The following is a 26,031-nucleotide window of genomic DNA, read 5'->3' on the forward strand; positions in this document are numbered from 1 at the left end:
AGGCTTTCCTCGTCGTGTTCCGAGGTTTGAATGAAATGCACGGCCAGTGTTTTTCTGGCTTTTTCAACCCTGTTAATCAACCGTGTCATTTCATACTTGTACTATCTGTTCCTTTTTCTGACAAGCACAATCTGATAAACAGATGGGGAGGAGTGCCGAGGCACTGTGTGATTCACACCAGAGTGGGGAAAAGGAGAGGTGGAGAGAGAATGAATTGGGCGTCCTGAGAAATGTAGGCAGCTTGAGCTCTCTGACTCTAAGCATGTGCAGAGGAGTCTTGTGGTCCGTGGTTAGGCTACAGGTTTATACACCCCCTTCGAATTCTGAAGTTTTGAAATCATCATTTAAGTTTCAAAGAAACTCACCCAAATTAAAATGTATGGGTAAAGGTGGATTCCTGCACACCTATAGTAAGCTATTGTTACAGGTGGTAGATGCTACTAGAATCATTTTTGTTCATTCAAACCTCCCATGGCTTTTTAAGCAGTGGTGGAAGAATTCTGTAGCTGGTGGGCTATTTCCACAGGATGCGGCAGTTCTCTACCTAATTAGGAAAGGATGAAGGCCCTCGGATTAAATTTCAGTTAAGTACTTCCCTGCAACCCTCCCAACACCCGTCCCTCACTGCCCCCACTAACGCCATTTGGAAATATTCAATTCAGACTTCAAAAGAATAGGAGATGCCAGCTATTGTTTAATAAACATCAGTGAAGTCATAAAAAGGCACACTACAAAGGTACCCTTAGAAGATTCTCATTTACTATTCTTAGCCTAAATTTGGGGAGCACAATGGTGTTACCCAGTATTTTCCATGCTTGCCCGATCCAAGCATCACCTGTGTCGGGCACTGTTAAAATACAGAGCCTCGCGCTCTTCAGTTAGGGATGCAGATTCAGAAATCTACGGGGAGATGGAGTGGAGGGGTGTGGTGAGCTGGAATTATAACTTTAACAAATACCTTTTGTGTGTCTGAAGACCAAGCAAGTTTGGGGACAGTGATATAACCCATGAGAAACTTTCTTGGAGAAGAGCTACCTGACAGTTACGAAGCCAGAGACAACGTGTCTTCTCAGAGTTTTATTTTTTATTTATTTATTTAATTTATCTTTTTTGAGACAGAGTCTCACTCTGTTGCCTGGGCTAGAGTGCCATGGTGTCAGCCTAGCTCACAGCAATCTCAAACTCCTGGGTTTAAGGGATCCTCCTGCTTTAGCCTCCCGGGTAGCTGGGACTACAGGCATGTGCCACCATGCCCGGCTAATTTTTTCTATTTTTAGTTGTTTGGCTAATTTCTTTCTATTTATAGTAGAGGCAGGGTCTCGCTCTTGCTCAGGCTGGTCTCGAACTCCTGAGCTCAAGCAATCCTCTCGCCTTGGCCTCCCAGAAGGTTAGGATTACGGGTGTGAGCCACCGCACCCGGCCTAGAGTTTTAGTCCTATACATAATAGTTGGTCACAGATATTAAAAGTAATCCCTACTAATTGATTCCTACTAATAGTTACTGCAGTGACATTTTTGTCTAGTGTCTTATAATGAAGCCCACTGCAGTTGCCAATGACAGAGCAAAATCATTTCTTACATGGGTGAGGAAACCAGAAAGAGTTGAGTTCAAAGCATCACTCAAATATGGGGTGTGTGTGTGTGAGTGTGTGTGTGGGTGCGTGTGTATGAGAAGTGTCAAGCCAGACATAGTGGCTCACACCTGTAATCCCAGTGACTCAAGAGGCTGAGGCAGGAGGATCGTTTGAATCCAGAGGTTTGAGAACAAGTGCTGTTCTAGTTTCTTATGGACTTAGGTAAGATTTTTTGACTTACCAATGTTCTCATCTGTAAATTTGGGATAATACTGCCAACTCCATGAGGATTAAAGGAGAGAACATCTGTAAGGCCCTTAGCCCAGAGCCTGGCACCGAGGAAGCATTCAATGAAGGTAGGTTATTATCACTACAGTCAGGATCTAAATCTTTAGGATCAGATGATATCAAATCAAACCAAAAGTTTGCATCAAGTTTTCATTTTGTATAAAACCATGCCCTAAATTTAGGTTATGTGTCATTGTATGCAATTCCACTCAAATGGAATTTTTGCAGAATGTCTAAAATTGTTTTATTTCATAACTCTTGAAGTTACAAACTGCTAGTCTGCAGATACCTCGTTTAGTCTGTGCCTTTGAGAAAAACAAGTTAGCTCCAAATTTACATATCTAGAGATTTCACACACAAGCATGGATTCCCACGTTTTCTAGAAAAATTAGATGTTTAAGTGCAAGGACCCTGTTCTTCTACAGTTGCAACCTGCTGGAGTTGGGGAGGGGCTGCTCCTTTGAATGGGGCACACGTACTCTAGTTCGGCTCTCTCTTTCTAATTTATGCAACGTGCCTGGGCCTTGCAGACATCTGAGTTTGTCACCCCATCACCTAAGGTGATGTCTTATTGTCTCATACATCTTTACAACATCAGCTCTCAGCCAGCTTTGTAGGTCATGGATGGATGGAGGGGAAAACGGCCACTCGACCGCCCCTCCCACCAATAGACTGTTCCCTGCCAATCAAGCCTGCAGACCCCCTAAGTGAATATCTGCAGAGCCCACCTTCTGTGATTCTCTAATAGCCCCTGAATGATGTCCAAACCCTAGCTAGCCTGGCGGTCAAGATCAACTCCCCTCTCCCACACCCCCAATCCAATTCCACCTTCCTTTTTTAGCCTTCATTTCCCTCGTCCCCAGTGAAGGCCAGCTGCATCCCACAACATGCTCTGACTCTGCCTCAAGCTTCCTTAGCCCAGAGCCCCTCTCTCGTCCCCATACCTTTTCCTTGCAAAGCCCACCCACCTTTCAAGTGCCACCTCCCCAGGACGATTTTTCTAATTTCCCCAGCTAGATATGGTCCTTTGTCATTTCTATAAACCTTTGTTTGTTAATATGAAATGATGCATCTCCCACTGTGCTTTGGACTGGAGTTGGGTACGTCCATACTTTGAGTCACTCTAGGTGTGCAGAGAGCCCTCTCCCCAGCAGCCCATGGCAGAAACCACGTCACGGTCATCAGCATTTCACCCAAACTGAGTGTCCAGTATATTGTAAGGGATGCTCAAATATTTGAATACAGAAATATATTTCCATTCTAAGGAGAAAATGCTATTAATTAACAATCTACTTTCTTCCTCATCCTATTACAACATAAAAATTTACTCTTTCTCAAATAGTTGTTTTGAGCCCTCCTTATAAGACTTAACTGAACATTAGCCTTTTTTCATATAATTTACTTATCATCTCAGAGGCTTAGTTACTTTTACTGAGAAACAGAGATAATACAGCCTCTAGTGTGGTCATAAGGATTGACTGGATTATTGCAGGTATGGCGTTTAGTACAGTGCCTGGCACATGGCAAACACTAGTGGATGGCTATTATTATCACTATGTAGAAACTCATCTAATATTTAGAAAACAGTTTAGAAGTGGCTTCTTTTATTCTATTTTTCTAAAACACTTCTTAGAAAAGAGCAGGTCAAAGACTGTGGCTTGTCTGCCCTGGAAGACAAGAAATGTATTGGCTCATGCCTGTAATCCTAGCACTCTGGGAGGCCGACGCAGAAAATTTGCTTGAGCTCAGGAGTTTGAGACCAGCCTGAGCAGGAGAGAAACCCTGTCTCTACTACAAATAGAAAAAATTAGCTGAGTGTGGTGTCGTGCACCTGTAGTCCCAGCTACTCGGGAGGCTGAGGCAGGAGGATCGCTTGAGCCCAGGAGTTTGAGGTTGCTGTGAGCTAGGCTGATGCCACTCCACTCTACTCAGGGCAACAGAATGAGACTCTGTCTCAAAAAAAAAAAAAAAATGTATTTTGCTCAAAGAAAGAAAAAAAGGTGATTTCAAATATCAGTGGTTTGGGCAATAGTAGCTTTGAAAAAGTAAACTTTTATAACCACCAAAGTAATGACTGATTCAGGAAAAGATTACCAATGGATGTTAAAATCAGTGGGTGAGTGTGGGTTGAGGAACAGGATATTTACACAGTCTAACTTCATCATCCTGCAGATTACTTATCAATTACAAAGGGAAAAGCTACTATTACATTGGAGAAATTTGGTGAACATTATTTCACCAAAATTGAGAGGCCAAAATCGCCATTTCCAATATGGGCCAAACTGACCCCTGTGATGTGATGCAACGAGGACATGACATCGCCTATGTAGTGTTCTCCCCTCACCCCTAAAAAATTAACCTGACTCTACCAATAAGGAACCAATCAGACAAATCCAGATTGTGCAACAATCTACGAAACAATTGGCCTAGATTCTTCAAATAAGTTGATGTCATGGAAAGACCAAAAAAAAAAAAAAAAGCGGGGGGGATATTATTGATAAATGCAATGCATGATCCTTGATCAGATCCTCTGGGGAAAAATAGCTCTGAAGATCCTTATTGAGACAATGGTGAAATTTGCATATGAACTGTATATTGGATAATAGAAAGTAGTGAAAAAAATAAGGTTGTGACTCAATTATATTTTTATTGATCTCTTTCCCGAAGTACTTTGGTATCTGGGAATCTATATGTTCTAAGATCTAAAAATGTGAAAATTGCAAGTGAAATGCTTGCTCCATTGACTTAGATGAGAGTTTTTGTAGAAAGAATGAGCATTTGGGTTGTAGTCATATAAACGGACCTAAAAATTTATAAAAGAATAAAGTGAGTATTTGGTTGGGATGGTACTAACTGCACGTAGGACGTGCTGGGTCAGTGTTAACTGATGACAATAACCACCAGAGTCCCAAAGTGAGCCCCTTGAGTTCTGGATTTTAAGAAATGTTGTCTGATGAGAATGGATTGCTAGTAAATCACAGAGCAATTTTATTCTCCTTTCAGTAGCCCGTGGATGACCGAGCAGCTGGTAGGAATAGCCCTGTCTGTCCCCATCCCAGACAGGGTTGTATTAGTCTCAGATAAAGGGAAATTACACAACAATGTGGAAGCCGGGCTGGCAGTCATTAAAGCAATTCAGTGTTTGGGCCGCCTCTGTGTTTCAGGGAGTGATAGGAGCCATTAACAGCCTGCTTTTAGTTTCAGAAGCCAGAGATATTTTCATTACTAGCATCCTCAGGCACAGACTTTTTAATTTAAAAAAAAGAAAGTCAGTTCAGGATGGAAATAGCCCATCACTACAGGAAGCTTCTCTGCAGCAGAAATACATCCTAGTTTACCTGTCAATCTTACCAGCACGGCAGGTTTATTTTGAGTGTCTGGACTGAGAAAGAGGAAGAAAGGAAGACAGGCAAGCGCAGGGCTCACAGAGGCACAAGGGTCACTAATAATATCTTGGAAAAGCCGAAGACTTCATTCTAAAGCGATATTGAAATCTCAGGTTTCTTACCTCTCTGGCTCATAATAAAGTGATCGTTCTGGCCCTGAGATTTTTTTTTTTCCTACTTCTTCCAAAGCCATAATGCCCTACATTTAAGATTTTTTTTGAAAGGTGTTTATGGTAGATTCAAGTTGGTCACATATTCTTTGTTACTGTCCCCAACAGGAGGTGGATTTTGGCTTTGTTCAAGCGACAGGAGACAGCAGAAGTGCACGTGCAGCTCCAGGCCCAGGCTCTCGGAGGACTGCGGCTTCCCCTGCCTCCTTCTCGAAATCCAGCTAGAGCAGCCCCGGCCACACGGAGGCCAACAGCCAGTATCAACTGGCAGCCATCTGGGACATCCCAGCCCAGTCATGCGCCTGGATGACATCACGTGGAGAAGAAGCCTAGCGAAGGGCAGTTAACCACGAGAATCACAGAGTCACAAGACAGAATAAAATGTTGTTCTAAGCTCGTAAGTTTTGGCATGGTTTGCTCTGCATAAATAGATAGCTGAAATAAGGGGTAACTGAACACTGCATAAGAGGGAAGCTGTATCTTGCTAACCAACGCAGAATATCAAAGCCCAGGAAATAACATTTGCTTAGTCGGAAGAGAACTGTCTAGAACAGGTGATGACGTCTTTATCCTTTTGTGGGTTTTGACTTCAAAACCGGCCCCGGCTTTAAGGCCTCTTTTTGATGCTCGACACGGAAAATGTATAAAAAAAAAAGAAAAACTTCATTTTAATCCAGCCTCACCCCCAACACGTGTGTTTCACACAGACCTTATTTTTTAAACAGAGTTTATTGTATTTAATACATTATAAAATTTGAAAAATTGTAGGAAAGCAGTGGACTCAAACTGGAGCAACTCTAACAAGGAATAATTCTGGCCCCTTTTGCAAAACTGATCAGTTTAAAAACAAAGGAAAGTTCACATCTGTGAGGCAGACAAAAATGTGTGACTTCTGTACAAACTACATTTAAAATTTCATGTCTAACGTCTTCCAAACGCAATGTGCTCATGAGAGTTTTCCTGAAGTCCTGCCTGGTCCCCACCTAAAGAGAGACATAAAACCTCCATATGCAAAGAAACTCGATTCAAGGTGTTTTTGTTTTTTTGTTTTGTTTTTTTTTTTTTTTAAAAAAAAAAAAAGGAAAAAGAAAGACAAAGGAAAAAGAAAGGATGGACGGCTGTTGGCAATGGAGACTGGAAGGAGAGTGTGGCCTCACCGCTCATGGCTTGTTGATCGGTCAGGGGCCTCGGGAGGCCCAGGACACTTGACGGCCATCACAGCACCAACTGCAGCTATCACCTCTTTTTTTCTCTTTTTTTGCATTTCCTACCTTTTGACATATATATATATATTTATATATTTTTTTACACCTTGAGGATATCACTATTCCAATTGTTCCCATATGAATACAGGTGTGGTCTCTATTGGATATAAATGTGTCTTTTATTCAATTTTAGGTCCAGGACTTGGTTTGCTGTCCCAACTGCACATAAATGTTCCTTGGTTGTTTGCATTAATTTGTCGTGTATGTTTTCCTTTTTGCATAAGAAATATGTCCATTTAGTCCAGAGGCTCTTGCTTTATCCGGATGACCGAGGGTACGCGGGGCATCCTCCTCAGTTCCCGCCGCAGGACGTACTCGCTGAACTGGGAAGAGTCCACTCCTCCCCCACAGGAGCCCACGATTTCAAATCCTCTTTGCTGCAACCTCTCGAGGACCTGCGAGGGGCCAAGACAAGCATTGGTTAGGGGCCAGGTAAGTCACTGGCCATATTAACTCCCCGAAAGACTGTTCCCAAGTTTGAGATCGTGTGCAGCTCTGGTCCCCCTCATCCAACCCTTGTATCTCTTTGAGCTTCTTTCAAAGCAAGACCCTGGCTTAAAGGGCAGGAGGGAGGGAGCAAACATTTCTAATACCTAACACGTGCCTTCACACGCTTGCTTCATACATGCTGGTTACAACACTCGGCGGTGTTAGTCCCATTTTATAGATGAGAAAACTAAGGCTCATGGCTAGTAAGTGATGGTACTGGGCTTCCAACTCAGGTCTTTTTGGCCTCAAATCCAATGTTTTCTGTATATTCAATGCTGTCTTCTCTGCCAAAAATGAGGGTTCAGGTTTCAAAGCTCATGTATCACTAAAACATATTCTATGAGATGATAAAGGATATGGAAAGACAATGATATTTGAATTTACTTAGCCAGTGATTCACTTGTACCTCAACTCTGCTATTGTTCGAGTTTCCCAATACAGAGTGAACAATCTATATTTCAGCTTGGGAGATTGATGTAATTTCAGTAGCAGAACAAATAGGCTACTGAAGACAGTGGAGGTTTTTCTACAAGTTTGTAGCATTTGAAATAGATTTATTCTATGTCCTCCTTGCATGCATTTAAGGAGGCAAGAATAAATGCAATGACTATGTATTAGAAAATATATCCAAAATAAAGATATTCTAAACTTCTCATTTAAACATAAGCCATAGAATCTGCTCTTCAATTTTGAAATCAAACACCTAATGCCAGAAAGATCTCTGGGTTTGTTAGTACATGTCTGACACTCTTAAAAGCAGGAAATAGTAACTCCACCTCTTAGATAGGCAAAATTACAGGAAACTGACCTAGAGCACTCTTTTTCTTTAGAAATCCAATAAACATCAGACTTGCAAATGTTCCCTGCCAGAGTTCTGAGCATAATTACATCACTTCTACACTGCTCTAATAGCAAGATGACTCAATTATAACTTTGAAAAAATGCCTACCACAAACTTTTTTTGGAAGGAAATTTAATGTTACGAAATAACTCAAAACGTAGTCAATATAAGTGAACCTTTACTGTTTTTTAATTATTATTTTTAGTTGCCACTAAGATTATTTTTAATAAATTTTAGTCATCTACTTTTTTTTTGAGACAAGGTCTCACTCTGTCATTCAGGCTGCAGTGCCATGGTGCGATCATAGCTCACAGCAACCTCAAACTCCTGGCCTCAAGCAATCCTCCCACCTCAGCCTCCCAAAGTGCTGGGATTACAGGTGTGAGCCACTTTGCCTGGCCAGTCATCTACTTCTATATGGAATATAATCTGCTACCTTGCAAAATAGCTTACTAGATGAGGTTGGAAAACAAGAGAGTATGTTTTCTAAAAATTAAAAACTCAAATGCATGTTGGCAAATTAAAAAAAGAAGTCTTTACAAAAACAAAGTTAACATTCTACCCTGCAGTGCTCTATTTCTGTAGGTGAATTCACAGCGCACACACGTACCAGTCAGCACAAGGATAGGATGAAGAAAACAATCCCTAAGTTCCAAAGCAAGACATGCTTTGGTGGCAGGTAAATAAAAAGACAAAGAACAGCTCACTCCAAGAATTTCCCAGTCGAGGCAGGAAGGTAGCTTGTCAGCAAGAAGCACCCCAGTCTGCCTGGCCAAACCACTGCACTGGAAAGGAGTTTTTGCCCCGATTAGGAGAGGGAATACAAGGTGAGGAAGCCGTGAACAATAACGAACCTAACTGTGATGTCCGTTTTCTTTCAGCGTGGTTAAGGTCGCCAAATTGCTAATATAGGAAATCTTAGCTTTTCCTCCCTGGGGGTCTGACAGCCGTAATATGATAATTACTCAGTATGATCCAGTGTTACCTTGGATGTGGTCAAAAGCTTATTTCAATGTAATGCAAATAGCTTATGAAGCCATTACCTTTTAAACATCAACGTGTTAATAGCAAAGTTCCTGGAATGGAGCAATCATTTGGGAATGTTAAAATCGCTCAATGGGCTGTCAGGTGTCATATGCCTTATTGCAAAGTCTCTGTGTGCCTACAGGCCCCTGGGAGCAAGAGCGGGTCAGGGCTGTGTCGGACGAGCACATTAATCCAGGTGCAGATTTGCACATCTGAGCCGGGAAACGCGGCGAGCGTATGGACTGGTGGCAGTTACCCACTGGCCGGGGGATGGGGGCCAGGCCTTCCCCGCCCAGCTCTGACGGGTTCTGCCCTTCCCTCCGCTCCAGTGAGCGCCGGGGCAGGACAGGGTGTGTATGTGGGGGAGGACAGGCTTTCTGGGCTTTAGGGCCTTTTTAAACAACAGAAGCTCAGGAACTCTCGGGCAGGGCACTGCGGGAGTGCCACACACCTCCAGGGGGCGCCATCCGCGCAGGTGAGAATGTGAATGTCCCTGCTCGCTGCCTGGGAGCGTGTGTGTGCGTGTGTGTGCGCGCGCGTGCATGTGTGTGTGCGCGCGCGTGCATGTGTGTGTGTGCATGTGTGTGTGCGTGTGTGTGCATGTGTGTGTGTGTGCATGTGTGTGTGCGTGTGTGTGCATGTGTGTGTGTGCGTGTGTGTGCATGTGTGTGTGTGCGTGTGTGTGCGTGTGTGTGTGCGTGTGCATGTGTGTGTGCGCGCCTTCCTCTAGCATGCTTAGGGGTCATTTTCTGCCAGAGTTTTCTGCTCTTCTGCTCTCAGACATCGGTTCACAAATTTTCAAAATTACAAATAGCTGTGGAACAGTCCCCGAGAGGCGGCATCGTATAATGGGTGTTTCTAGTCTTTGCACTTTGGTAAAGGTCTTGTTGATGAAATATTACAATTTTAAAAAGAGGGGGGAGAAAACCCCTCATTCCATGGACTTCAAATAGTTTTGTGTCAGGCAGCTGGAGTCCAGACCCAGGTGTGACCCTGTTTCCTCGTCAGCGAGACGGGATCAGCCGCGATTGCCTCTCCGGGTTGCTACGGGAAGCCGGTGCATGCTCAGGCCGCAGCCCGGGGTAGGGCAGAGTCGGTGCCCGGCACGCGTTAGCCAAGATGATGACACCTCACACCAGCACCCAGACACCCACGGCACCTGGCCCCCCTCACGTGGTACAAACCACAGTGCTGAAATCCGCCCCCCCCCCCAAGTCTCCTGCTCCCACACACTTCCCCGTCTCAGGGCACGGCGATCCCACTCATCCAGTTCCTCCACCAAACATCCCAGTCATCCCGGACACAGCCGTCATCCCTACAACCCGCAGCCGTCGCCAGAGAACTGCGGCTTTCTCACTGGTCTCCTTCCTTCTGTGTGCCACCTGCTGCTGGCATATTCATTTTAAAATACGATTTTTGTCAGGTGGCTCTTTTGCTTAAAATCCTCCAATGGCTTTCCACTCAACTCACACAGGCAAATGAACCAAAACCGAAAGAAACCAAAACAATCCTAGAGCCCTGCCAGGCTCTTCACGATCTGTCCCTGGGCTCTGCTGGCCTGTGTCCTGGCACTCTCTCTCCCTGACTCACTTCTTCAAGCCACGCTGGCTTTCCTGACAGTCACCGATATGCCAAGCACACCTCCACCTCAGGTCTGCAGAGACTGCCATCCCTCTGCATGGAATACTGTACCCCAAATATCCTCTTACCACTACCTGGGCCACACACACACACACACACACACACACACACACACACATATATTTTAGACAGAATCTCGCTCTGTCACCCTGGCTAGAATGCAGTGGCGTCAGCCTAGCTCACAGCAACCTCAAACTCCTGGGCTCAAGTGATCCTCCTGCCTCAGCCTCCCAAGTAGCTGGGACTACAGAGGTGTGCCACCACACCCTGCTAATTTTTCTATTTTTTATAGAGATAGGGTCTCACTCTTGCTCAGGCTGGTCTCTAACTCCTAACTTCAAGTGATCCTCCTGCCTCGGCCTCCCAAAGTGCTAGGATTACAGGTGTGAGCCACCGCACCCGGCAATGGGCAATATATTTATGTGGATTATTTGCCCCCTACCCCACTTCCATAATGCAAGTTCCATGAACATAGAGCTGTCTTGTTCTCTCTCTTTCTTTTTTTTTTTTGAGAGAGGGTCTCACTACATTGCCCAGGCTGGCCCCAAACTCCTGGGCTCAAGTGATCCTCCCTCCTCGGCCTCCTGAGTGGCTGGGACTACAGGTGTGTGCCACTGCGCCCAGCTGTCTTGTTCTTTTCTGTGTCTCTGTCACTTATCCCAGCACCTGGCCCAGTTGCATGTGTCCAATAAAGATCTGTGCAGTGACTGAACGGGTGCTGTAGAGAGGCGATAAATCACCTCCCCAGCAGACGTCTTACCACGTGACTTTCTCAGGTCTTGGAGGAAAGGCACTACCTGAAGCCAAGGGTAAGTAACAGTGGTAAGAGTGACACTCGATGCCACATGGTGTACAGCAACACTGTACCTGGACTGAGTTGAGATGACAGTAGCCATTGAGTGGAAACCTGATGACGTGCGTTGAGTCGTGATTCCAGCCGGCGTTGACGGAGTTGCACATCACGTCACCTATCTCTGGAAACACTTCTTCTATCAAGGATTTGTCACCGCTGAGTGTGATCCTTTCTCCGAGGTCCGGGGCCACACGCACCACGAGGCACTCACAAGGCCTGGAGAAGCGACCCGTTTCTCTGTCCTGCTTCCATCTTTCCATCTCCAACAACATGGGCTGAAGCTGAAAATATTTTGCCTCTTCATATAACAAAGTGTAGTCCTGAAAAAAATAAAAGGGTATTTCACAGCGCAAAATATAAATTACTGAACACGTCCGCATTTAAGAGGTGGTTTTTTTCCCACCTCTGTTATTTCAATAATCAAATCTGGGTGGGCATTGCTCAGGCGCGTGTTTGTGAAGGCTCAATTTGCATTCGTTCACCAGTGGTGACAGAAGGAGCGGAGGGGATTAAAGGGGCTTTATGTAAGTCTCGTAACCCTCATCACTGTCCAGTGGATTAGGAACCATTACTATCCCATTTTGCAGAAGAGAAAACTGAGATGTGTGAAAGGATTCAGCCCAAACTTGTCTCTTTTAGTAGAAAAATGCCTCCGGGTAGTTCAAGTTTGATTGTATTGGTGGGAATCCCATTTCTATCCTCTCAGATGGAACACATGCCTTAAGGTGAGGCACAAGTGTGGCAATGTGGACCCTTCCCCAGAACCACACACTCCTGGTCCCCTTTGGTGGCAGCTCCAGAACTCGCCACAGGGGGGTGTGAGGCAGCAAGATGGCAGAAGTGGGGCTGGAGACAGTCGGGGTTGGGCACCTGGAGGGCAAACACCTGCTTTCCCTTCAATAGGGGTGTGGATCTGTGATGGTCTGGGGGGGGCCGATGGAGATTTGGTAGGCTGACGCTCCAACCTCCACCACCTGTTGGTGGCGTCATCATAAAGTTAGAGGCAAACAATGTCAGGCTTCAACTTCTGCAAGATACAGGTACAAAAAAGGAAACTAACTAGTCCATTTCTGAGAGCAAGTCACCCAGTCCGTAGGTATGGTTCTTTTTCTCTAGCCTTAAAAAAAAAAAAAAACAAACTATTGAATTTAAACAGAAATGTAACAAACAGGTACTAAAACACACATAAGCCACTGAATGGGAAGACAAAGGCGAGTGAGGGAGAGGCAGCAACTGGGGGAGGATGGTAACAAGCAGGTCAATATTATGTCTAAACGTAGCTATGGCCACAATCATTTCTGGGTGTGAGATAAGTGGATGCTTGTCCAGACACGTTGACTAAGCACGTTTTAATCAACTGACACAGGCCTTTCTGCCTTCCTCCCGTGGGCAGGTGCTGGCAGGGGGTGCCCGGTGCCCGCAGGAGAGCCCGAGCGCCTCCAGGACGCCCCTGCTGTGGGGAGGGGATGGAGCACGAGAAGCAGGGTGACCAGGGGAGAACTATTTTTATTTTGCACTTTGCTGTTTCTCTTGCAAATCAAGCAGCAACAGCATTATTCACGGCTTCCAGAGAAAACAGGAGAGAGGAGAGTACTTGGGGATTCTCGCTGGGGAAAGCCACGTTCCACATTGGGAAACTTGGGCCCGGTGGAAGATGCTGTCGCTGATGCTCACCTTAGAGTGGGCGGCCTCTTTATTCGGTCCTTCTCCCGGCAACCCCATGACCACAGGAGTCCTGGTTGTCACAGGGAAGGAACCCACTGCTCTGATAATCTTCCTTGCACATGTTCCTGCCTGCTCAGCCTGCTGCCCCATAGGAGGCCCGTTTTGCCGTGAGGAGTTGAGAACTAGGCCGAGGTGTGGCCACTCCGAAGACAGGGCAGAACTGGGGCCCGCAGCCCAGCCCGAGGGGTGGGAGTGGGGAGACTCCGCAGGTCCCTCCGGGTCTACCCGGGGCCCCACCACGGGGCTTTGCCGTCTTTGCATTGCACCAACTGTGAGATGCTGACCTAAATACTTTACTTACTTATCAACATGACAGCTCTCGAGGAGATTTAAAAACAGCACTGAGAGTTATGCAGGCAATAAAAGCGAGAAATTCCGCTACGACTTTTTATTTTCCTGCGAGATTTAATTATGAATTTTAGCACAAGGAAGGATCCGGACGCTGGTGAAAATACACCTTGTCTTTCTAGAGCCATAAAGTCTTCAAATCCTAGAGCAAAGGTGCTTAACGCAGCCTTCTTCACTAACCTTAACCCTGTGGAGGAATGCTTTCCAACAACACTAAATAGTGACCATTCAGCCTCTGATTGAATGCTTCCAGCGACGGGAAGCTTACTACCTAAGAAGGCACAGAATTTACTTTGCTGGCAACTCTGATTGTTGTAACTATCACTAGAAAGACCTGAATTTCCCTGTAATACCAACTTAATTGTTCTAATTCTGCCCTCTGGGGTTTCAGTGATTTTAATCTCTCATTGACACATTAACCCTTCACACATTTGAGGACAACAGTTTTGTCTTAATATTTTTCAGGCTGAAAATACCGAATCTTTTCAGCTCTTTCACATTTGTTGACTCTGAGGTGTTTTTCAACACCTGCTGTGTACTTGACTTTGTCAACATGCTTCCTTCCTACAACCTAAACCAGAACCGAACCTGACACTTCAGACGCGATCTAATGAGAGCCTTGTACCACCGCTGTTTGGCCAGGCACTAACGACTGTTAATGCAGCCTGTACTGGTTTCCTATTGCTGCTGTAACCATTTCCACACATTTAGTGGCTTAAAACTACACAAATTTATCCTCTTGTAGTTCTGGTCATAGGAGAAAGTCCAAAGTCTAAAATGCGTCATCAAGGCTGTGGTTATTCTAGAAGCTCTAGGGGACACCCCACTTCCTTGCCTTTCCCAGCTTCCGGAGGCTGCTCCCAGTCCTTGGGTCCTGGCCTTGAGTCATTCCTATTTCTGCTTCTGTTGTCACGTTGCCGTCCCTCATGTCCCCCACCCCACCTCTCCCTTTCACTCATGAGGAGCCTTGTCATTGCCCTGAGCACACCCAGAAATCCCAGGATCATTTCTCCGTCTCCAGATCCTTAACTTCGTCACCTCTGCAAAGTCCCTTCTGCCACGTAAGGTGACATAGTCATCGCTTCCAGGAATTAGGACGTGGACATCTTTGCGGGGACATTATTCTGCCTACCACACGGTGTAGGCCGTGTTACCTTTCTTAGCACTGCCCTGACTCTATTAGTTCACGTTTTGCTTATAGTGAAATCCCTACACCTTTTTCACAAGAGGAGCCAGGAGCTAGGTCTGTCTTTCTTTTTTTCTTTTTGTGATAGGATCTTGCTCTGTTGCCCAGGCTAGAGTGCAGTGGTGTCATCCTAGCTCACTGCAACCTCAAACTCCTGGGCTCAAGGGATCTTCCTGCCTCAGCCTCCTGAGTAGCTGGGACTACAGGCACGTGCCACCACTCCCAGCTAATTTTTCTATTTTTTTTGTAGAGATGGGGTTTTGCTCCTGCTCAGGCTGGTCTCAAACTCCTGGCCTCAAGCAATCTTTCTACCTTGGCCTCCCAGAGTGCTAGAATTATAGGTATGAGACACCGCACTGGGCCAGAGCTAGGCCTTTCTCATTCAGCATTTGTGAAAAAATTTAAATCCTTTTTTATTTGTCCCCTGTTAACTTTCACACTGTAGGTTCTAAATTTATTCCAACTTACTGGGAAAACTGGATTCTCTCATTCAATGCTCTAGGTCTCCCTCTCATTTCTGTGTCACTTTGAACTGGCTGTTCTGTTTCTATATGTGAATTATTTCTTAAAGTACTGAGAGGACATGGCTATGATACACGGCCCTTTGTTCAGGCTGATGATCAGGTAAGGAATGACGACTCTGATTTTGGCCATTTAAGCAGTTATAAAACCTGTAATTCTAAGACCATCCAGCCCACGACTGTGGCACTTGCTAGGTGTCTTGTTGAAATGCTGTGCCGTGCATTTGGGGGGGATATGGGGTAAGGGTGCAGTTCTGGGAGGGCCCTAAGTCTGTCCTGCCTAGGGGTTCTCCTTAACTGTTTAGGGCTCAGCTTCCTCATCTGTAAAATGAGGGAAATGAATTACATTGAAGTGGCTTCCAGCCCTAATGTTCTATGAGTTCATGTCCATGATGAAGCCCTGATCTACCATTTTGCCTATTATAACCCAAAGGGACTGAGGCCAACTGGACTTGGGGTTAGAAGTCCCCCCCTACGCTGACTCGGAGTCCTCACCATCTGTTTTTCCTCTAAGTTCACAAACCCTGTGTTTAATAATCCACCCTGACATCTGGCCACGGATGGACAGAGTGCCTCCCAAGCCAATGTTGCTCAAATTCATCATTATCTGCGCTTGGAAAATTAGGGAAACAACGGCCCGTTTTAGACTTTCGGATCTCAAGGATCCCACTGGGGTTGTTTAAGTGAAGGCTTAGAAGGGCCTGAAGGCCACCCTGCGCCTGGGAGATAGTCTCATGGGCTTAACCTTGAACTGCTTTAGGCTGCCAGGTGTTCTTTTACTCTCTCTCCACGATCCTGGCTCCGTTTTCTCCTTTCCTGTGCTGTCCCATCCGGCTTCCAGGGGATGGCTGCTGTCTGTGCTGGGGGGATCAGACAGCAGAGGACAGCTGAGCACACGTGGGTGTCACTCGGCGGAGGGCTCACCACGCTGACTTGCCTCTAAGCATGGGCTGGCCCGGGGAACGGAAAAGGTCCTTCTCGTTGTGTTACCATCTTCTGCACGGGCAGGCTCCCACCGGCCGGCCGTTTTGTCCGCAGGCCCCTTGTCACTGTCCTGCTACACTCCCTCATGCCCCCGGCCAGTCTCGGCTCATCAGCAGACTCCCAGCCAAGCAGTCGGTCCCGTCCCTGCTTTCTCTAGACGCCTCCTGTCCTTCCTTAAGCAGGATCATTTAATTTTGCTATCTAAATCCCGTGTTTTTTAAAGTTTAGCCTGTTTCCTTTTCCATTCTCTGGCCTTGTGCTCATTTCCTTCAGGTCTCTCAATCTTCTGAAGTTTGTCCTGAGGCCTCGGTTCTGGTCTGACAATGTCCTTTCTTTGGCTTTTACAAACCCCAGACGACGTGGGCTCTAGTTTTCGAGGTACTTGGTGGAAACAGGCAGGAGTTTATGGGGCCGCAGCAGGCTTGACACTAGCTCTTCTGAAGGGAACAAATCTAGAGCACCCACTTTTCATCCCTTCTGAGCGATGCACTCTCATCTCAGCAAAGCAACTCAAGAATGTTCCAGATGCTGTCACCGATCTCCCCTGCTCCTGCGTCCGCTTTATCTGCTATGACTGAGAAAGCGTCGTCCGTATTTCTTGCCTAGCTCCATAACCAGTTAAAGGGAAACTGGTTACAGACCGACTATCATGTCTACATGATTTTAAAATCCTAGAATACGTGTTTTTAAAATAATGTTTTTTTGAGATTTACAATAATTTTTTTGAGACAGAAGGATCAAGATCTCATTTTAAAGATGAGCTTGCCTAAGACCCTGAGGACAGGCGTGTGGGCTGAGAAGGTAAACGTGGGTGGACTCCAAAATGCAAACATGTCCAAAACTTATATATTGGTTAAACAGTTGGAATTCAGAACGTATTTTCTCTAGAGGGAGGAAAATGATACATACAGTGTATCGGTTTCCTACTGCTGCTGTAAGAAATTACCACAAACTTGGTGGCTTAAAACAACACAAATTTATTTTCATACAGTTCTTGAGGTCAGAAGTCTGAAATGGATCTCGCTGGCATGAAATCCAGGTGTTGGCAGGGCCGCCTTCCCTCTGGAGCCTCTAGGGACAAATTGTTGGCTTTTACCTTCCAGAGGCTGCCGGCATCCCTTGGCTCGTGGCCAGCAATCACATCACTTCCTTCCACACTTCGCGGTCTCCGACTCCCACCCTCCCATCTCCCTCCTGTAAGGACCCTGTGATTGCATAGGGCCCCTGGATTGCCCAGGATCATCTCCCCATCTCAAGACCCTTAACTTAATCACATCTGCAAAGTCCCTTTTGCCATATAAGGCAACATATTCGCATGTCCTGGGGATTGGGACTTGGGGGCCGCTGCTCAGCTTACTGCTCCACAAAACAGCTCAAAGGCTTATTTATTTAACTCCTGCTTGGACCTGAGGCTTTACAGAGTAGTTGACAGCTCCTTACACTCAAAGGGCAACTCAACCACTCACCCCTTCATTAAAAAATCTGTTTATGTGGCAGATGCCACAGGAGGCGCCGTGGGCACAGAGGGCTTTCCTCTGGGGAAGGTCCCCAGTACCTCCCAGGAGCCCTGGCAGCCCTTCTCATGCCCACGCTCGGGACAGCGGGACCCTGTCTTGGGCCCCTCGGGTGGTGCATGGTCCCCAGGAGGCAGGGGACCTGTGTTTCAGGGGTGCCACCAGCAAAGCAGGGGTGCTAAGAAAATGAGGAGAAATGAGACAATTTTATATTTCACATTTCCAAGATAGCATCTGAGCAGTAGTCATCATAAGAAAAGACAGACCTCTGCAGGACTTACTTTCTTTTTTTTTTTTTTTAATTTTCTTTTTTGAGACAGAGTCTCACTCTGTTGCCCAGGCTAGAGTGCCCTGGCGTCAGCCTCACAGCAACCTCAAACTCCTGGGCTCAAGCGATCCTCCTGCCTCAGCCTCCTGAGTAGCTGGGACTACAGGCATGTGCCACCATGCCCGGCTAATTTTTCTGTATATATTTTTAGCTGTCCAGATAATTTCTTTCTATTTTTAGTAGAGATGGGGTCTTGCTCTTGCTCAGGCTGGTCTTGAACTCCTGAGCTCAAACAATCCGCTCACCTCAGCCTCCCAAAGTGCTAAGATTACAGGTGTGAGCCCGGCCCCTTTCCTTTCTTTGACAAGATCTTGCTCTGTTGCCCAAGCTGGAGAGCAGTGGTGGAATCGTAGCTCACTGCAGCCTCAAACTCCTGGGCGTATGCGATCCTCCTGCCTCAACCTCCTGAGTAGCTAGGACTACAGGCATACATTGCCACACTCAGCTAATTTGAATGAAACTACATATGACAAGACAACCAGACAAATACAGATAGTGGGACATTTTATAGGACAACTGGCCCGGTCTCTTCAGCAAGTCTGTATCATATAAGAAGGAATCATGACAGATAACAAAAGGCTTAAAGGACATAACCTAACTCAGTATGTGGTCAGACCCTGTCTTGGAAAAACTACCTGTAAAGAACATTTTGGGGTCAAGCAGGGAAATTCCAATATGGTTGTGGTATTGCAGGCAATAAAATTTTTGTAAAATAGAAAGGTAGAGATTATTGTCCAAATTAAGCACAGAAAAAGATCTGGAAGGCCACTGTTTAGACTTTGTTTTTTTTTGGTTTGTCCATATTTTCAAATTTTCTACAATGTACATGTACTTCTTCTACAATAGTAAACCTTTATTAAAAATAACCAATAGGCTTTTGAACATATCCAGGGCTAGGTAAGTTGGGGGCTGCCTGCTCTCTGACTACGAATGGTGGCCATTCATACAGAGAGACCACAAAAGATGTTAGCAACATGGGGACACTCAACACAGATGTTAAAAATAAAAGCTAGAGAGAGAGAGAGAGATTTTTATAGTTGCCTGTTAAAAAAGACCAAAGCTCTAGACTACTGGTGTACTGGAAATTGCAACCCTGTGTGTGTGTGTGTGTGTGTGTGTGTGTGTGTGTGTGTGTGTGTGTGTATGTTCATATGCAGGGACTAAAGCAACAATGAACAAGTCAGTATAACGGGGGGAGGGAAAAGCTAAGGGAAGAGGGACAGATACATCCACAATAAAACACTGCAGAGAAGTTCTGCAATCACTTATCCAGAGAACAGATCCCAGCGGCTTTCAGTGGGAACCAGGGCACTTAAATGCTGTTCTGAAATATGAAATTATCTAAATGGTTACATGGGTGTCTAGCTCAGATGGCACATTTGTGGAATGAGATCTTAAGGGATGTAGGATGCTGCGATTTCAAGATTTCATGCACTTGCTCACCCAGCATTAACTGGCTAGAGAGAGAAGCAGGTAATCAGTAAACGCTCTCCCTGGCACACCCAGTAAAAGAGATCCTCTGCACACGCAAAAAACCGTGTCCCTTTTTCGAGGGTCAGGAGAAAACCTCTGACAAGGGAGCAAGCAGCTGCAGTGCTGTTTAGGACACGCTGACCGAAGCTCCGATGTGTGTCTGTATCTGGGATTCGCATAAACCGAACTGCTGCGGTTTGTGCAATTCCATCCTCGGCCACAAGAGCAGAATGACCACTCAGCTTCCAGCCACTTCTGCTGCCCCTCCCAGGTTCCAGAACACCCTGTACTGTAATTGATGGCCTGTCACTCAGAGGTTCTGCGGGAAGGGTTTCAAGGCTCTGGTATACGTGAGTTTCATTTGACATGCTTTTATTTTTTTTCCCCAAGCGTGGGCTACAGCTAAATCCCTAGCCAATTAAAGGGTGTGTTCTGTATTTAGAATTGATGAATAGCAGGTCTCTGAGGGCCCCTGGAAGGTGCGTAGAAGCAAATGTCCCATCCTACGCAGAAGTGACTGAGCCCTCAAGTGACGATCCTAAGGAATCGGCCACCGCTGAACTCCATGCGGCAGTTTTCCCTCCCCAGTGTCTAACCTGAACGCTCTTGGAGGAAAAATAGCGCCTGCCGTGTAGGTTTATGTGCTGAGACTTAAACCAAAGTATGTGCTTGAAATACCTACCTCGGTTTCTGGAAAATATTGCAACTAAAAATGAATGGTTATTATCCCAATTTATGCTTTTGTGATTCCCTGGAGTTTGCAACCCTTTTAATAATGGGAATTATAAATAAATATATTACCCTGACAAGTAGCACAGGATGATGATATTATATACATACCTGTTTTATATTTTTGACTTAGTCCTACATGATTTTAAAGAGAAGTACATTGCCTACTTCTATTTAGCTTCTGGCCCCCTGTAGCTCTTTTGACCCTTTTCTGCTGTTTTTAAATTAATTAATAGTAAGCAATAATGGTGTGCCCAGCACACAATGTCCTGCAGAAAAACATAAAAATGTCCCTGCCTGCAAGAACCTTACCATATACCAAGGAAGTCAAGATATATACACAAAATACCCAGAGTCCAGATACAAGAAAGTATATGATCAGGTTTTAGTTTAACTGGTATGAGCCAGAGTCAGGTTTGAATGTGATTCGCTCCATCCGTCTATTTATCTATCCGTGCATTCATTCACTCCTGCCACAGAGATCTACATGCTGCCTATGTGGCAGGTGCCGAGCTTGTGTGACAGAAACTGCTAGCCAGCTTCCCCAACAGCCATTCCCAGCCTCTCTCCCTTGCTCATTTCTCTCCCTACAGAGGCTGCAAAAGAGAAGAAAAATCGCTTTCTCGGCCTCCTTTGAAGTGAGGGGAGGCTCAGCTCTGGCCAATGAAAGATGAAGGGAACATCTTCCAGAGGATCTTCTGACAAGGACAACTCACTCCTGTGAGTTAAAACGCCTTTTGCCCCCTTTTCCTGCCTTGAATGAGGACATGATGGCTGGAACTGTGGCTGTCATCTTGTGACCCTGAGGTGACAGGCATGAGGCCAGAATGCCAACACTGAGGATGGCAAAACAAAAAGACAGAAACAGTTCTGGTCCTCGCTAACATCACTGAGCAGACGCCTCTGCCCACAACCACGGACCTCTGCCTTCTCCTGTGACAAAGACAAATCATTAGTTTAAGCCTCTGTTAATTGGCTGTTCTCACTCCGGTCAGTAGCTGCAAGCACCCCTCACTTACAGCTGGGTATGTTGTGCTAAGCCACAGAGACAGACGGTGACAAATGTACTGTGTGTGACCACGGAGAATCGGGGTACAGGCAAACCTACGCTAGACTAGGCTGGGAAGGCTTGCTGGGGACGTGATCAGTTGGATGAGCCCTGGATGTAAATAAAGGCTGGGGAAGGGCAGAGGGAAGGCTGCAGAGATGCACAGGAGGGGCTGCTCTGCGGGGGCAAGAGGATGGTGTGTCTGAGGACCTAAGAGAAGTCCTGCAGGGCGAGAGCTGGTGGGGCGGGCAGGGGCTGGAGTGTTCCGGGCCGTGTGGACTCTGTGTGGATGTAGGGTTTGCTCCAGGAACAAGGGGAAGTCTCTGTAGAGCTTCCAGCAGGAGCAAGTCATGAAACAACATCCTTTTTGGACAGTGTCACCTGGTCAGGGATGGGGTGGGAGATGGGGGTGGGAGAGAGGAAAGTGGGTGTGGCTATCAAAGGGCAACAGGGGCAGGGGGATCCTTGTGGTGATGGAACTGTCCCGTACTTGACTGTATCAATGCCAATGTCCTGCTTGCGACGTTATGCTAGAATTTTGTAAGATATTATTGGGGAGACACAGGTAACACAGGATGTCTCTATTATTTCTGACAACTGTATGAGAATCTCTAATGATGTCAAAATAAAAAAGCTTAATTTAAAAAACGTCTCTTGGCCGGGCGAGGTGGCTCATACATGTAATCCCAGCACTTTGGGAAGCCAAGGTGGGAGGATCGCTTGAGGCCAGGAGTTCGAGACCAGCCTGAGCAAGATGGAGACCTGTCCGTACAAAAAAATAGAAAAATGAGCCCAGCGTGGTGGCACATGCCTGTAGCCCCAGCTACTCAGGAGGCTGAAGCAGGAGAACAGCTTGAGCCTGGGGGCTGGAGGTTGCAGTGAGCTGTGATCACACCACCGCACTCTAGTGCGGGCATCAGAGCGATACCCTGTCTCTCTCTCTTACACACACACACACACACACACACACACACACAAAAGCATCTTCTGGTTTCAATGCTGAGAGTGGGTCAATGAGGGGTGAGGGTGGGAGATGTGAGAACAGTTATGAGGCCATTCCAAATAGCTGAGAGACCTACTGGGCCTTGGGGCTAGGGAGGTGGGACAAACAGTGATTGATTCAAGAATCCAGGAGGTAAAATGACAGACACACTGACAGATATGTGGGAGTGGGAAAAGGAAAAAGTCCAGAAGGCCTCCCAGGTTCTTGCTCTGAGCCAGTAGGTGGATTTGGGCATCTTTTACTGAGATCCGATACAAAGGAAGAGGAGCAGGTTTTGAGTGTGGTGCAGGCAGGGGCGGCAGAGAGGGGGAGACAGGCAGGGTGAGCTCATTTTGGGGCAGCTTAAATTTAAGGAGCCAATGAACTATCCAGGCAGAGATTTTGAGTGGGCATTTGGAAATGCAATCACCTAAAAATGAAGTGATTTCAGTATTGCACTAACTAAACCTTTTTCTGATGAAGTCCAGGTTATAGTGATACATAACTTAGCAAAAAACATAGTGAAATCCTATGGCTGTTTTCCTTACTAATATACACGTCTATAGCCGTGATAATTCGACTTCTTGTTTGACAACTGTATTTTAAAAATTTATTGTAATTACCTAAGTAATATGCAAAGGTGTGCTCATTGTAAAAAAAAAATAATAATAAAATTTAGACTAAAATATATAGAACTAAAAGTGAAAAATCTTTCCTCACTCTTTTCCTAATTCTACTGCTTTCCCTTTAGGAAAATACGAGAGTAAGAAATCTCAGCCCCTCCCCAGCAATCACGCTTTAGGTCCCCCCACCCCCCCAGGGGCTCACTTGCTCTCCCACACGCGCAAGTCCAGATGTGACTAGGGGCTCCTGATATTGGTGGTGCCAGGGTGGACTAGTGACCAGTCACTGCTGGAGTCTGTGGCTCCAGCAGGGACTCAGCCCTTTTCCTGTCTCCGTGTGGGGCTCTCTCCCTCGCTCTCTGTCCCTCCTGCAGCTGGTGTGGGAGGGGGGTCTGCTCTCTGCAACTGTGCAACCTGTCGGCGGTGACCAAATGGACTCGGGCTGATGCTTAACCCAGTCAGCTCCCTCCATGGTCACGTCCAAGTTCAGACTGAGGGCTGGAGGTAGAGACCTTACTTCAGCCTTCGGCCTGCACCGGTGTTCTCTTATCCACCTATAATCTGAAAGCCCCGGATAAAAATCCTTCCTCAAATTAATAAAGTGGTATGAAGAAAAATGCAGGAAAGAGACTCAAAAGTTGGCATGCAAAGAAAGAACGGCACATTGAAAAATTACCCTGGAAAATCCTTTGGGAAGGCACCGTATTAGAAATAGCTTCTCAATATGCTTCCCTTCCTGAGCTGGAAGAGACTATCACTGATGCAGCTGCTGACTTGCACTTAGAAGCCACGTTCCCAAGCCAAGGCCATGTGTCTTCAGACCCTGGAATCGCGCTCAGCGTGGCGAGACGCACACCCTTGAGAGAACCCTGGCAGCTGCCCTTGGCTGGGGAGCAGAGAGCTCCAGCACCTTCCCCGGGCTCATTCCAGGGCTGAGGGGAGGTGCACCCGCCGGCTGCAGTTACTTCTCTCTCTCTCATTTTCTTGCCAAATGCATACAGTTGTTTTCATGTCAAACAAATGTGCACATGATGCAACTCTTCTGTACTCCCTTTTCCACTGCCTAATAACCCCTGGCATATGCCCCATTGATCTAAATCCTGAAGGAAAGAATGGATAAGAGGCCCCTGAACCCCTTATTAATTTCAGTTCTACTCTTCTAGATCTTTTCCTATGCATTTGTACATGCACATATACATGATTTTTCACATAATTAGGAATATACCATACATATAATTGTGCAACTTAGTATTTTCAAAAAATAAAATTTTGGTGATCCCTTCTCCCCACATCCATAGATACAAACCTACCACAATCCTAAACTATTCCATGGTATGGATATTCTATAATATGGTGACCATGTGCCAATTGTTGAACTTTCTCTTCTAGTTGTGTCCAGTTTTCACTATTATAAACATGACTACAATAAATGCTCGACATACGTATATCTCTACGTATTTATGTGAATATTTCTAGAAGGTAAATTAATACATATATGAGTGCTAGATCAAGGAGTATGCATATTTGAAATTTTAATAGCTACTGCTGAACTGGCCTCCAAAAACGTTCATGATTTTTACTCCCAACCACACTGTGTATTCCCTAACACTGTATATTATCAATCTTTTTAGTTTTTGCCAGTCTAATGGATAAAAAGGAGTATCTTATTTTGGTTTTGTTTCTTTGATACTAGGGGGATTGAATGTCTTTTCAAATGCTTTTGGGAATTTCTATTTTTTTCTTTTGGAAAATTTTTCCAAAAATTATAAATGTTTTCCACTGAGTTGTTGGTATGTTTCTTATAGATATTTAGGAGCTCTTTTAAGGTGGATATTAATCTTTTGTTGCAAATATTTCTTCAAGTCTGATACTTGCCTTTTACTTGTATATAATATTTTTAATCCAACCATTTTTTAAAAAAAGGATGCTTTCTGGGTAATGAGTCTTGCTTCGATAGGCCCTTTCTGCCTGGAAATTATACTTTTAGAAATTCCTTTGTATTTTTTCTAATAGTTTCAGAGATGTAGGTTTTAATATTTATTTCTGGAATTTTTATGAATTTATGATGTGAGATAGGGCTCTGGCTTTACAATTTCCCCAGTTGTCTCCGTGCCAATTACTGACGTTCCTTTCTCTTCCCACTGATCTGAAATGCCACCTTTATAACATACCCAGTTCCTATGTGCACAGGCATCTGTCTCTGGCCCCTATTCTTCATTGACCTGTTTGTATATTTCAGCCCTGACAGAATTGCACTTAATCACTACAGCTCTGTGGTATGTTTGGATGCTGGTAGGGCATGTCCACCATCACCCGCCTTTACCACCACTATGACCCGCAATCATTTTTTTAGTTATTCTTACTTTTTTTTTCTCCTACACAAACTTTACAAATGGGTCAAATTTCATTTTGAAAAAAATCTGTTACTTAAATGGGTTTGCACTGAATGTGTAGAGTAATCTGACACCTTCACAATATTGAGGCTTCCCATTCAGGAACAGAGAATGCTCCTTTATCTATTCAACTCTTCTTTTATAACTTGCACATGGAGATTTGTGGTTTTCTTTTTTTTTAAAGACAGAGTCTCACTCTGTTGCCCTGGCTAGAGTGCCGTGGTGTCGGCCTAGCTCACAGCAACCTCAAACTCCTGGGCTCAAGTGATCCTTCTGCCTCAGCCTCCCGAGTAGCTGGGACTACAGGCATGAGCCACCATGCCCGGCTAATTTTTTCCATATATTTTTAGTTGTCCAGATAATTTCTTTCTATTTTTTTAGTAGAGACTGGGCCTCGCTCTTGCTCAGGCTGGTCTCGAACTCCTGACCTCAAGTGATCCTCCCGCCTCAACCTCCCAGAGTGCTAGGATTACAGGCGTGAGCCACCACGCCTGGCCTGTGGTTTTCTTAATCAAGTTTTGCATATTTCTCATTGGTTTTATTCCTAAGTGTCATAATCTTTGTTGTGGTATATTTTTCTATTCTATCTTATGATTGGCTCTTGTTATTCTATAAAAAAGCTATTGAGAATAATATACTGATCC

The 26,031-nt window shown here is 45.5% G+C and overlaps 1 protein-coding gene across 3 annotated transcripts in view; it reads right to left on the bottom strand.

The window, feature by feature from the left end:
• Positions 1 to 6,131: 6,131 nt before the first annotated feature.
• Positions 6,132 to 26,031, bottom strand: part of KCTD1 (potassium channel tetramerization domain containing 1) — an 87,763-nt gene continuing 67,863 nt past the window's right edge. For all 3 annotated transcript variants that reach the window (XM_045527336.1, XM_045527337.1, XM_045527335.1), the window contains exons 4-5: positions 11,548 to 11,853; positions 6,132 to 7,078 (exon numbers count right to left, since the gene is read on the bottom strand). In XM_045527336.1, the coding sequence (XP_045383292.1) occupies positions 6,920 to 7,078; positions 11,548 to 11,853 (465 nt within the window). In that variant the 3' untranslated portion in view covers positions 6,132 to 6,919. The remainder of the gene's footprint in view (positions 7,079 to 11,547; positions 11,854 to 26,031) is intronic.

This window comes from Lemur catta, chromosome 16 (assembly GCF_020740605.2).
Source record: "Lemur catta isolate mLemCat1 chromosome 16, mLemCat1.pri, whole genome shotgun sequence".
NCBI classification, from domain to species: domain Eukaryota; kingdom Metazoa; phylum Chordata; class Mammalia; order Primates; family Lemuridae; genus Lemur; species Lemur catta.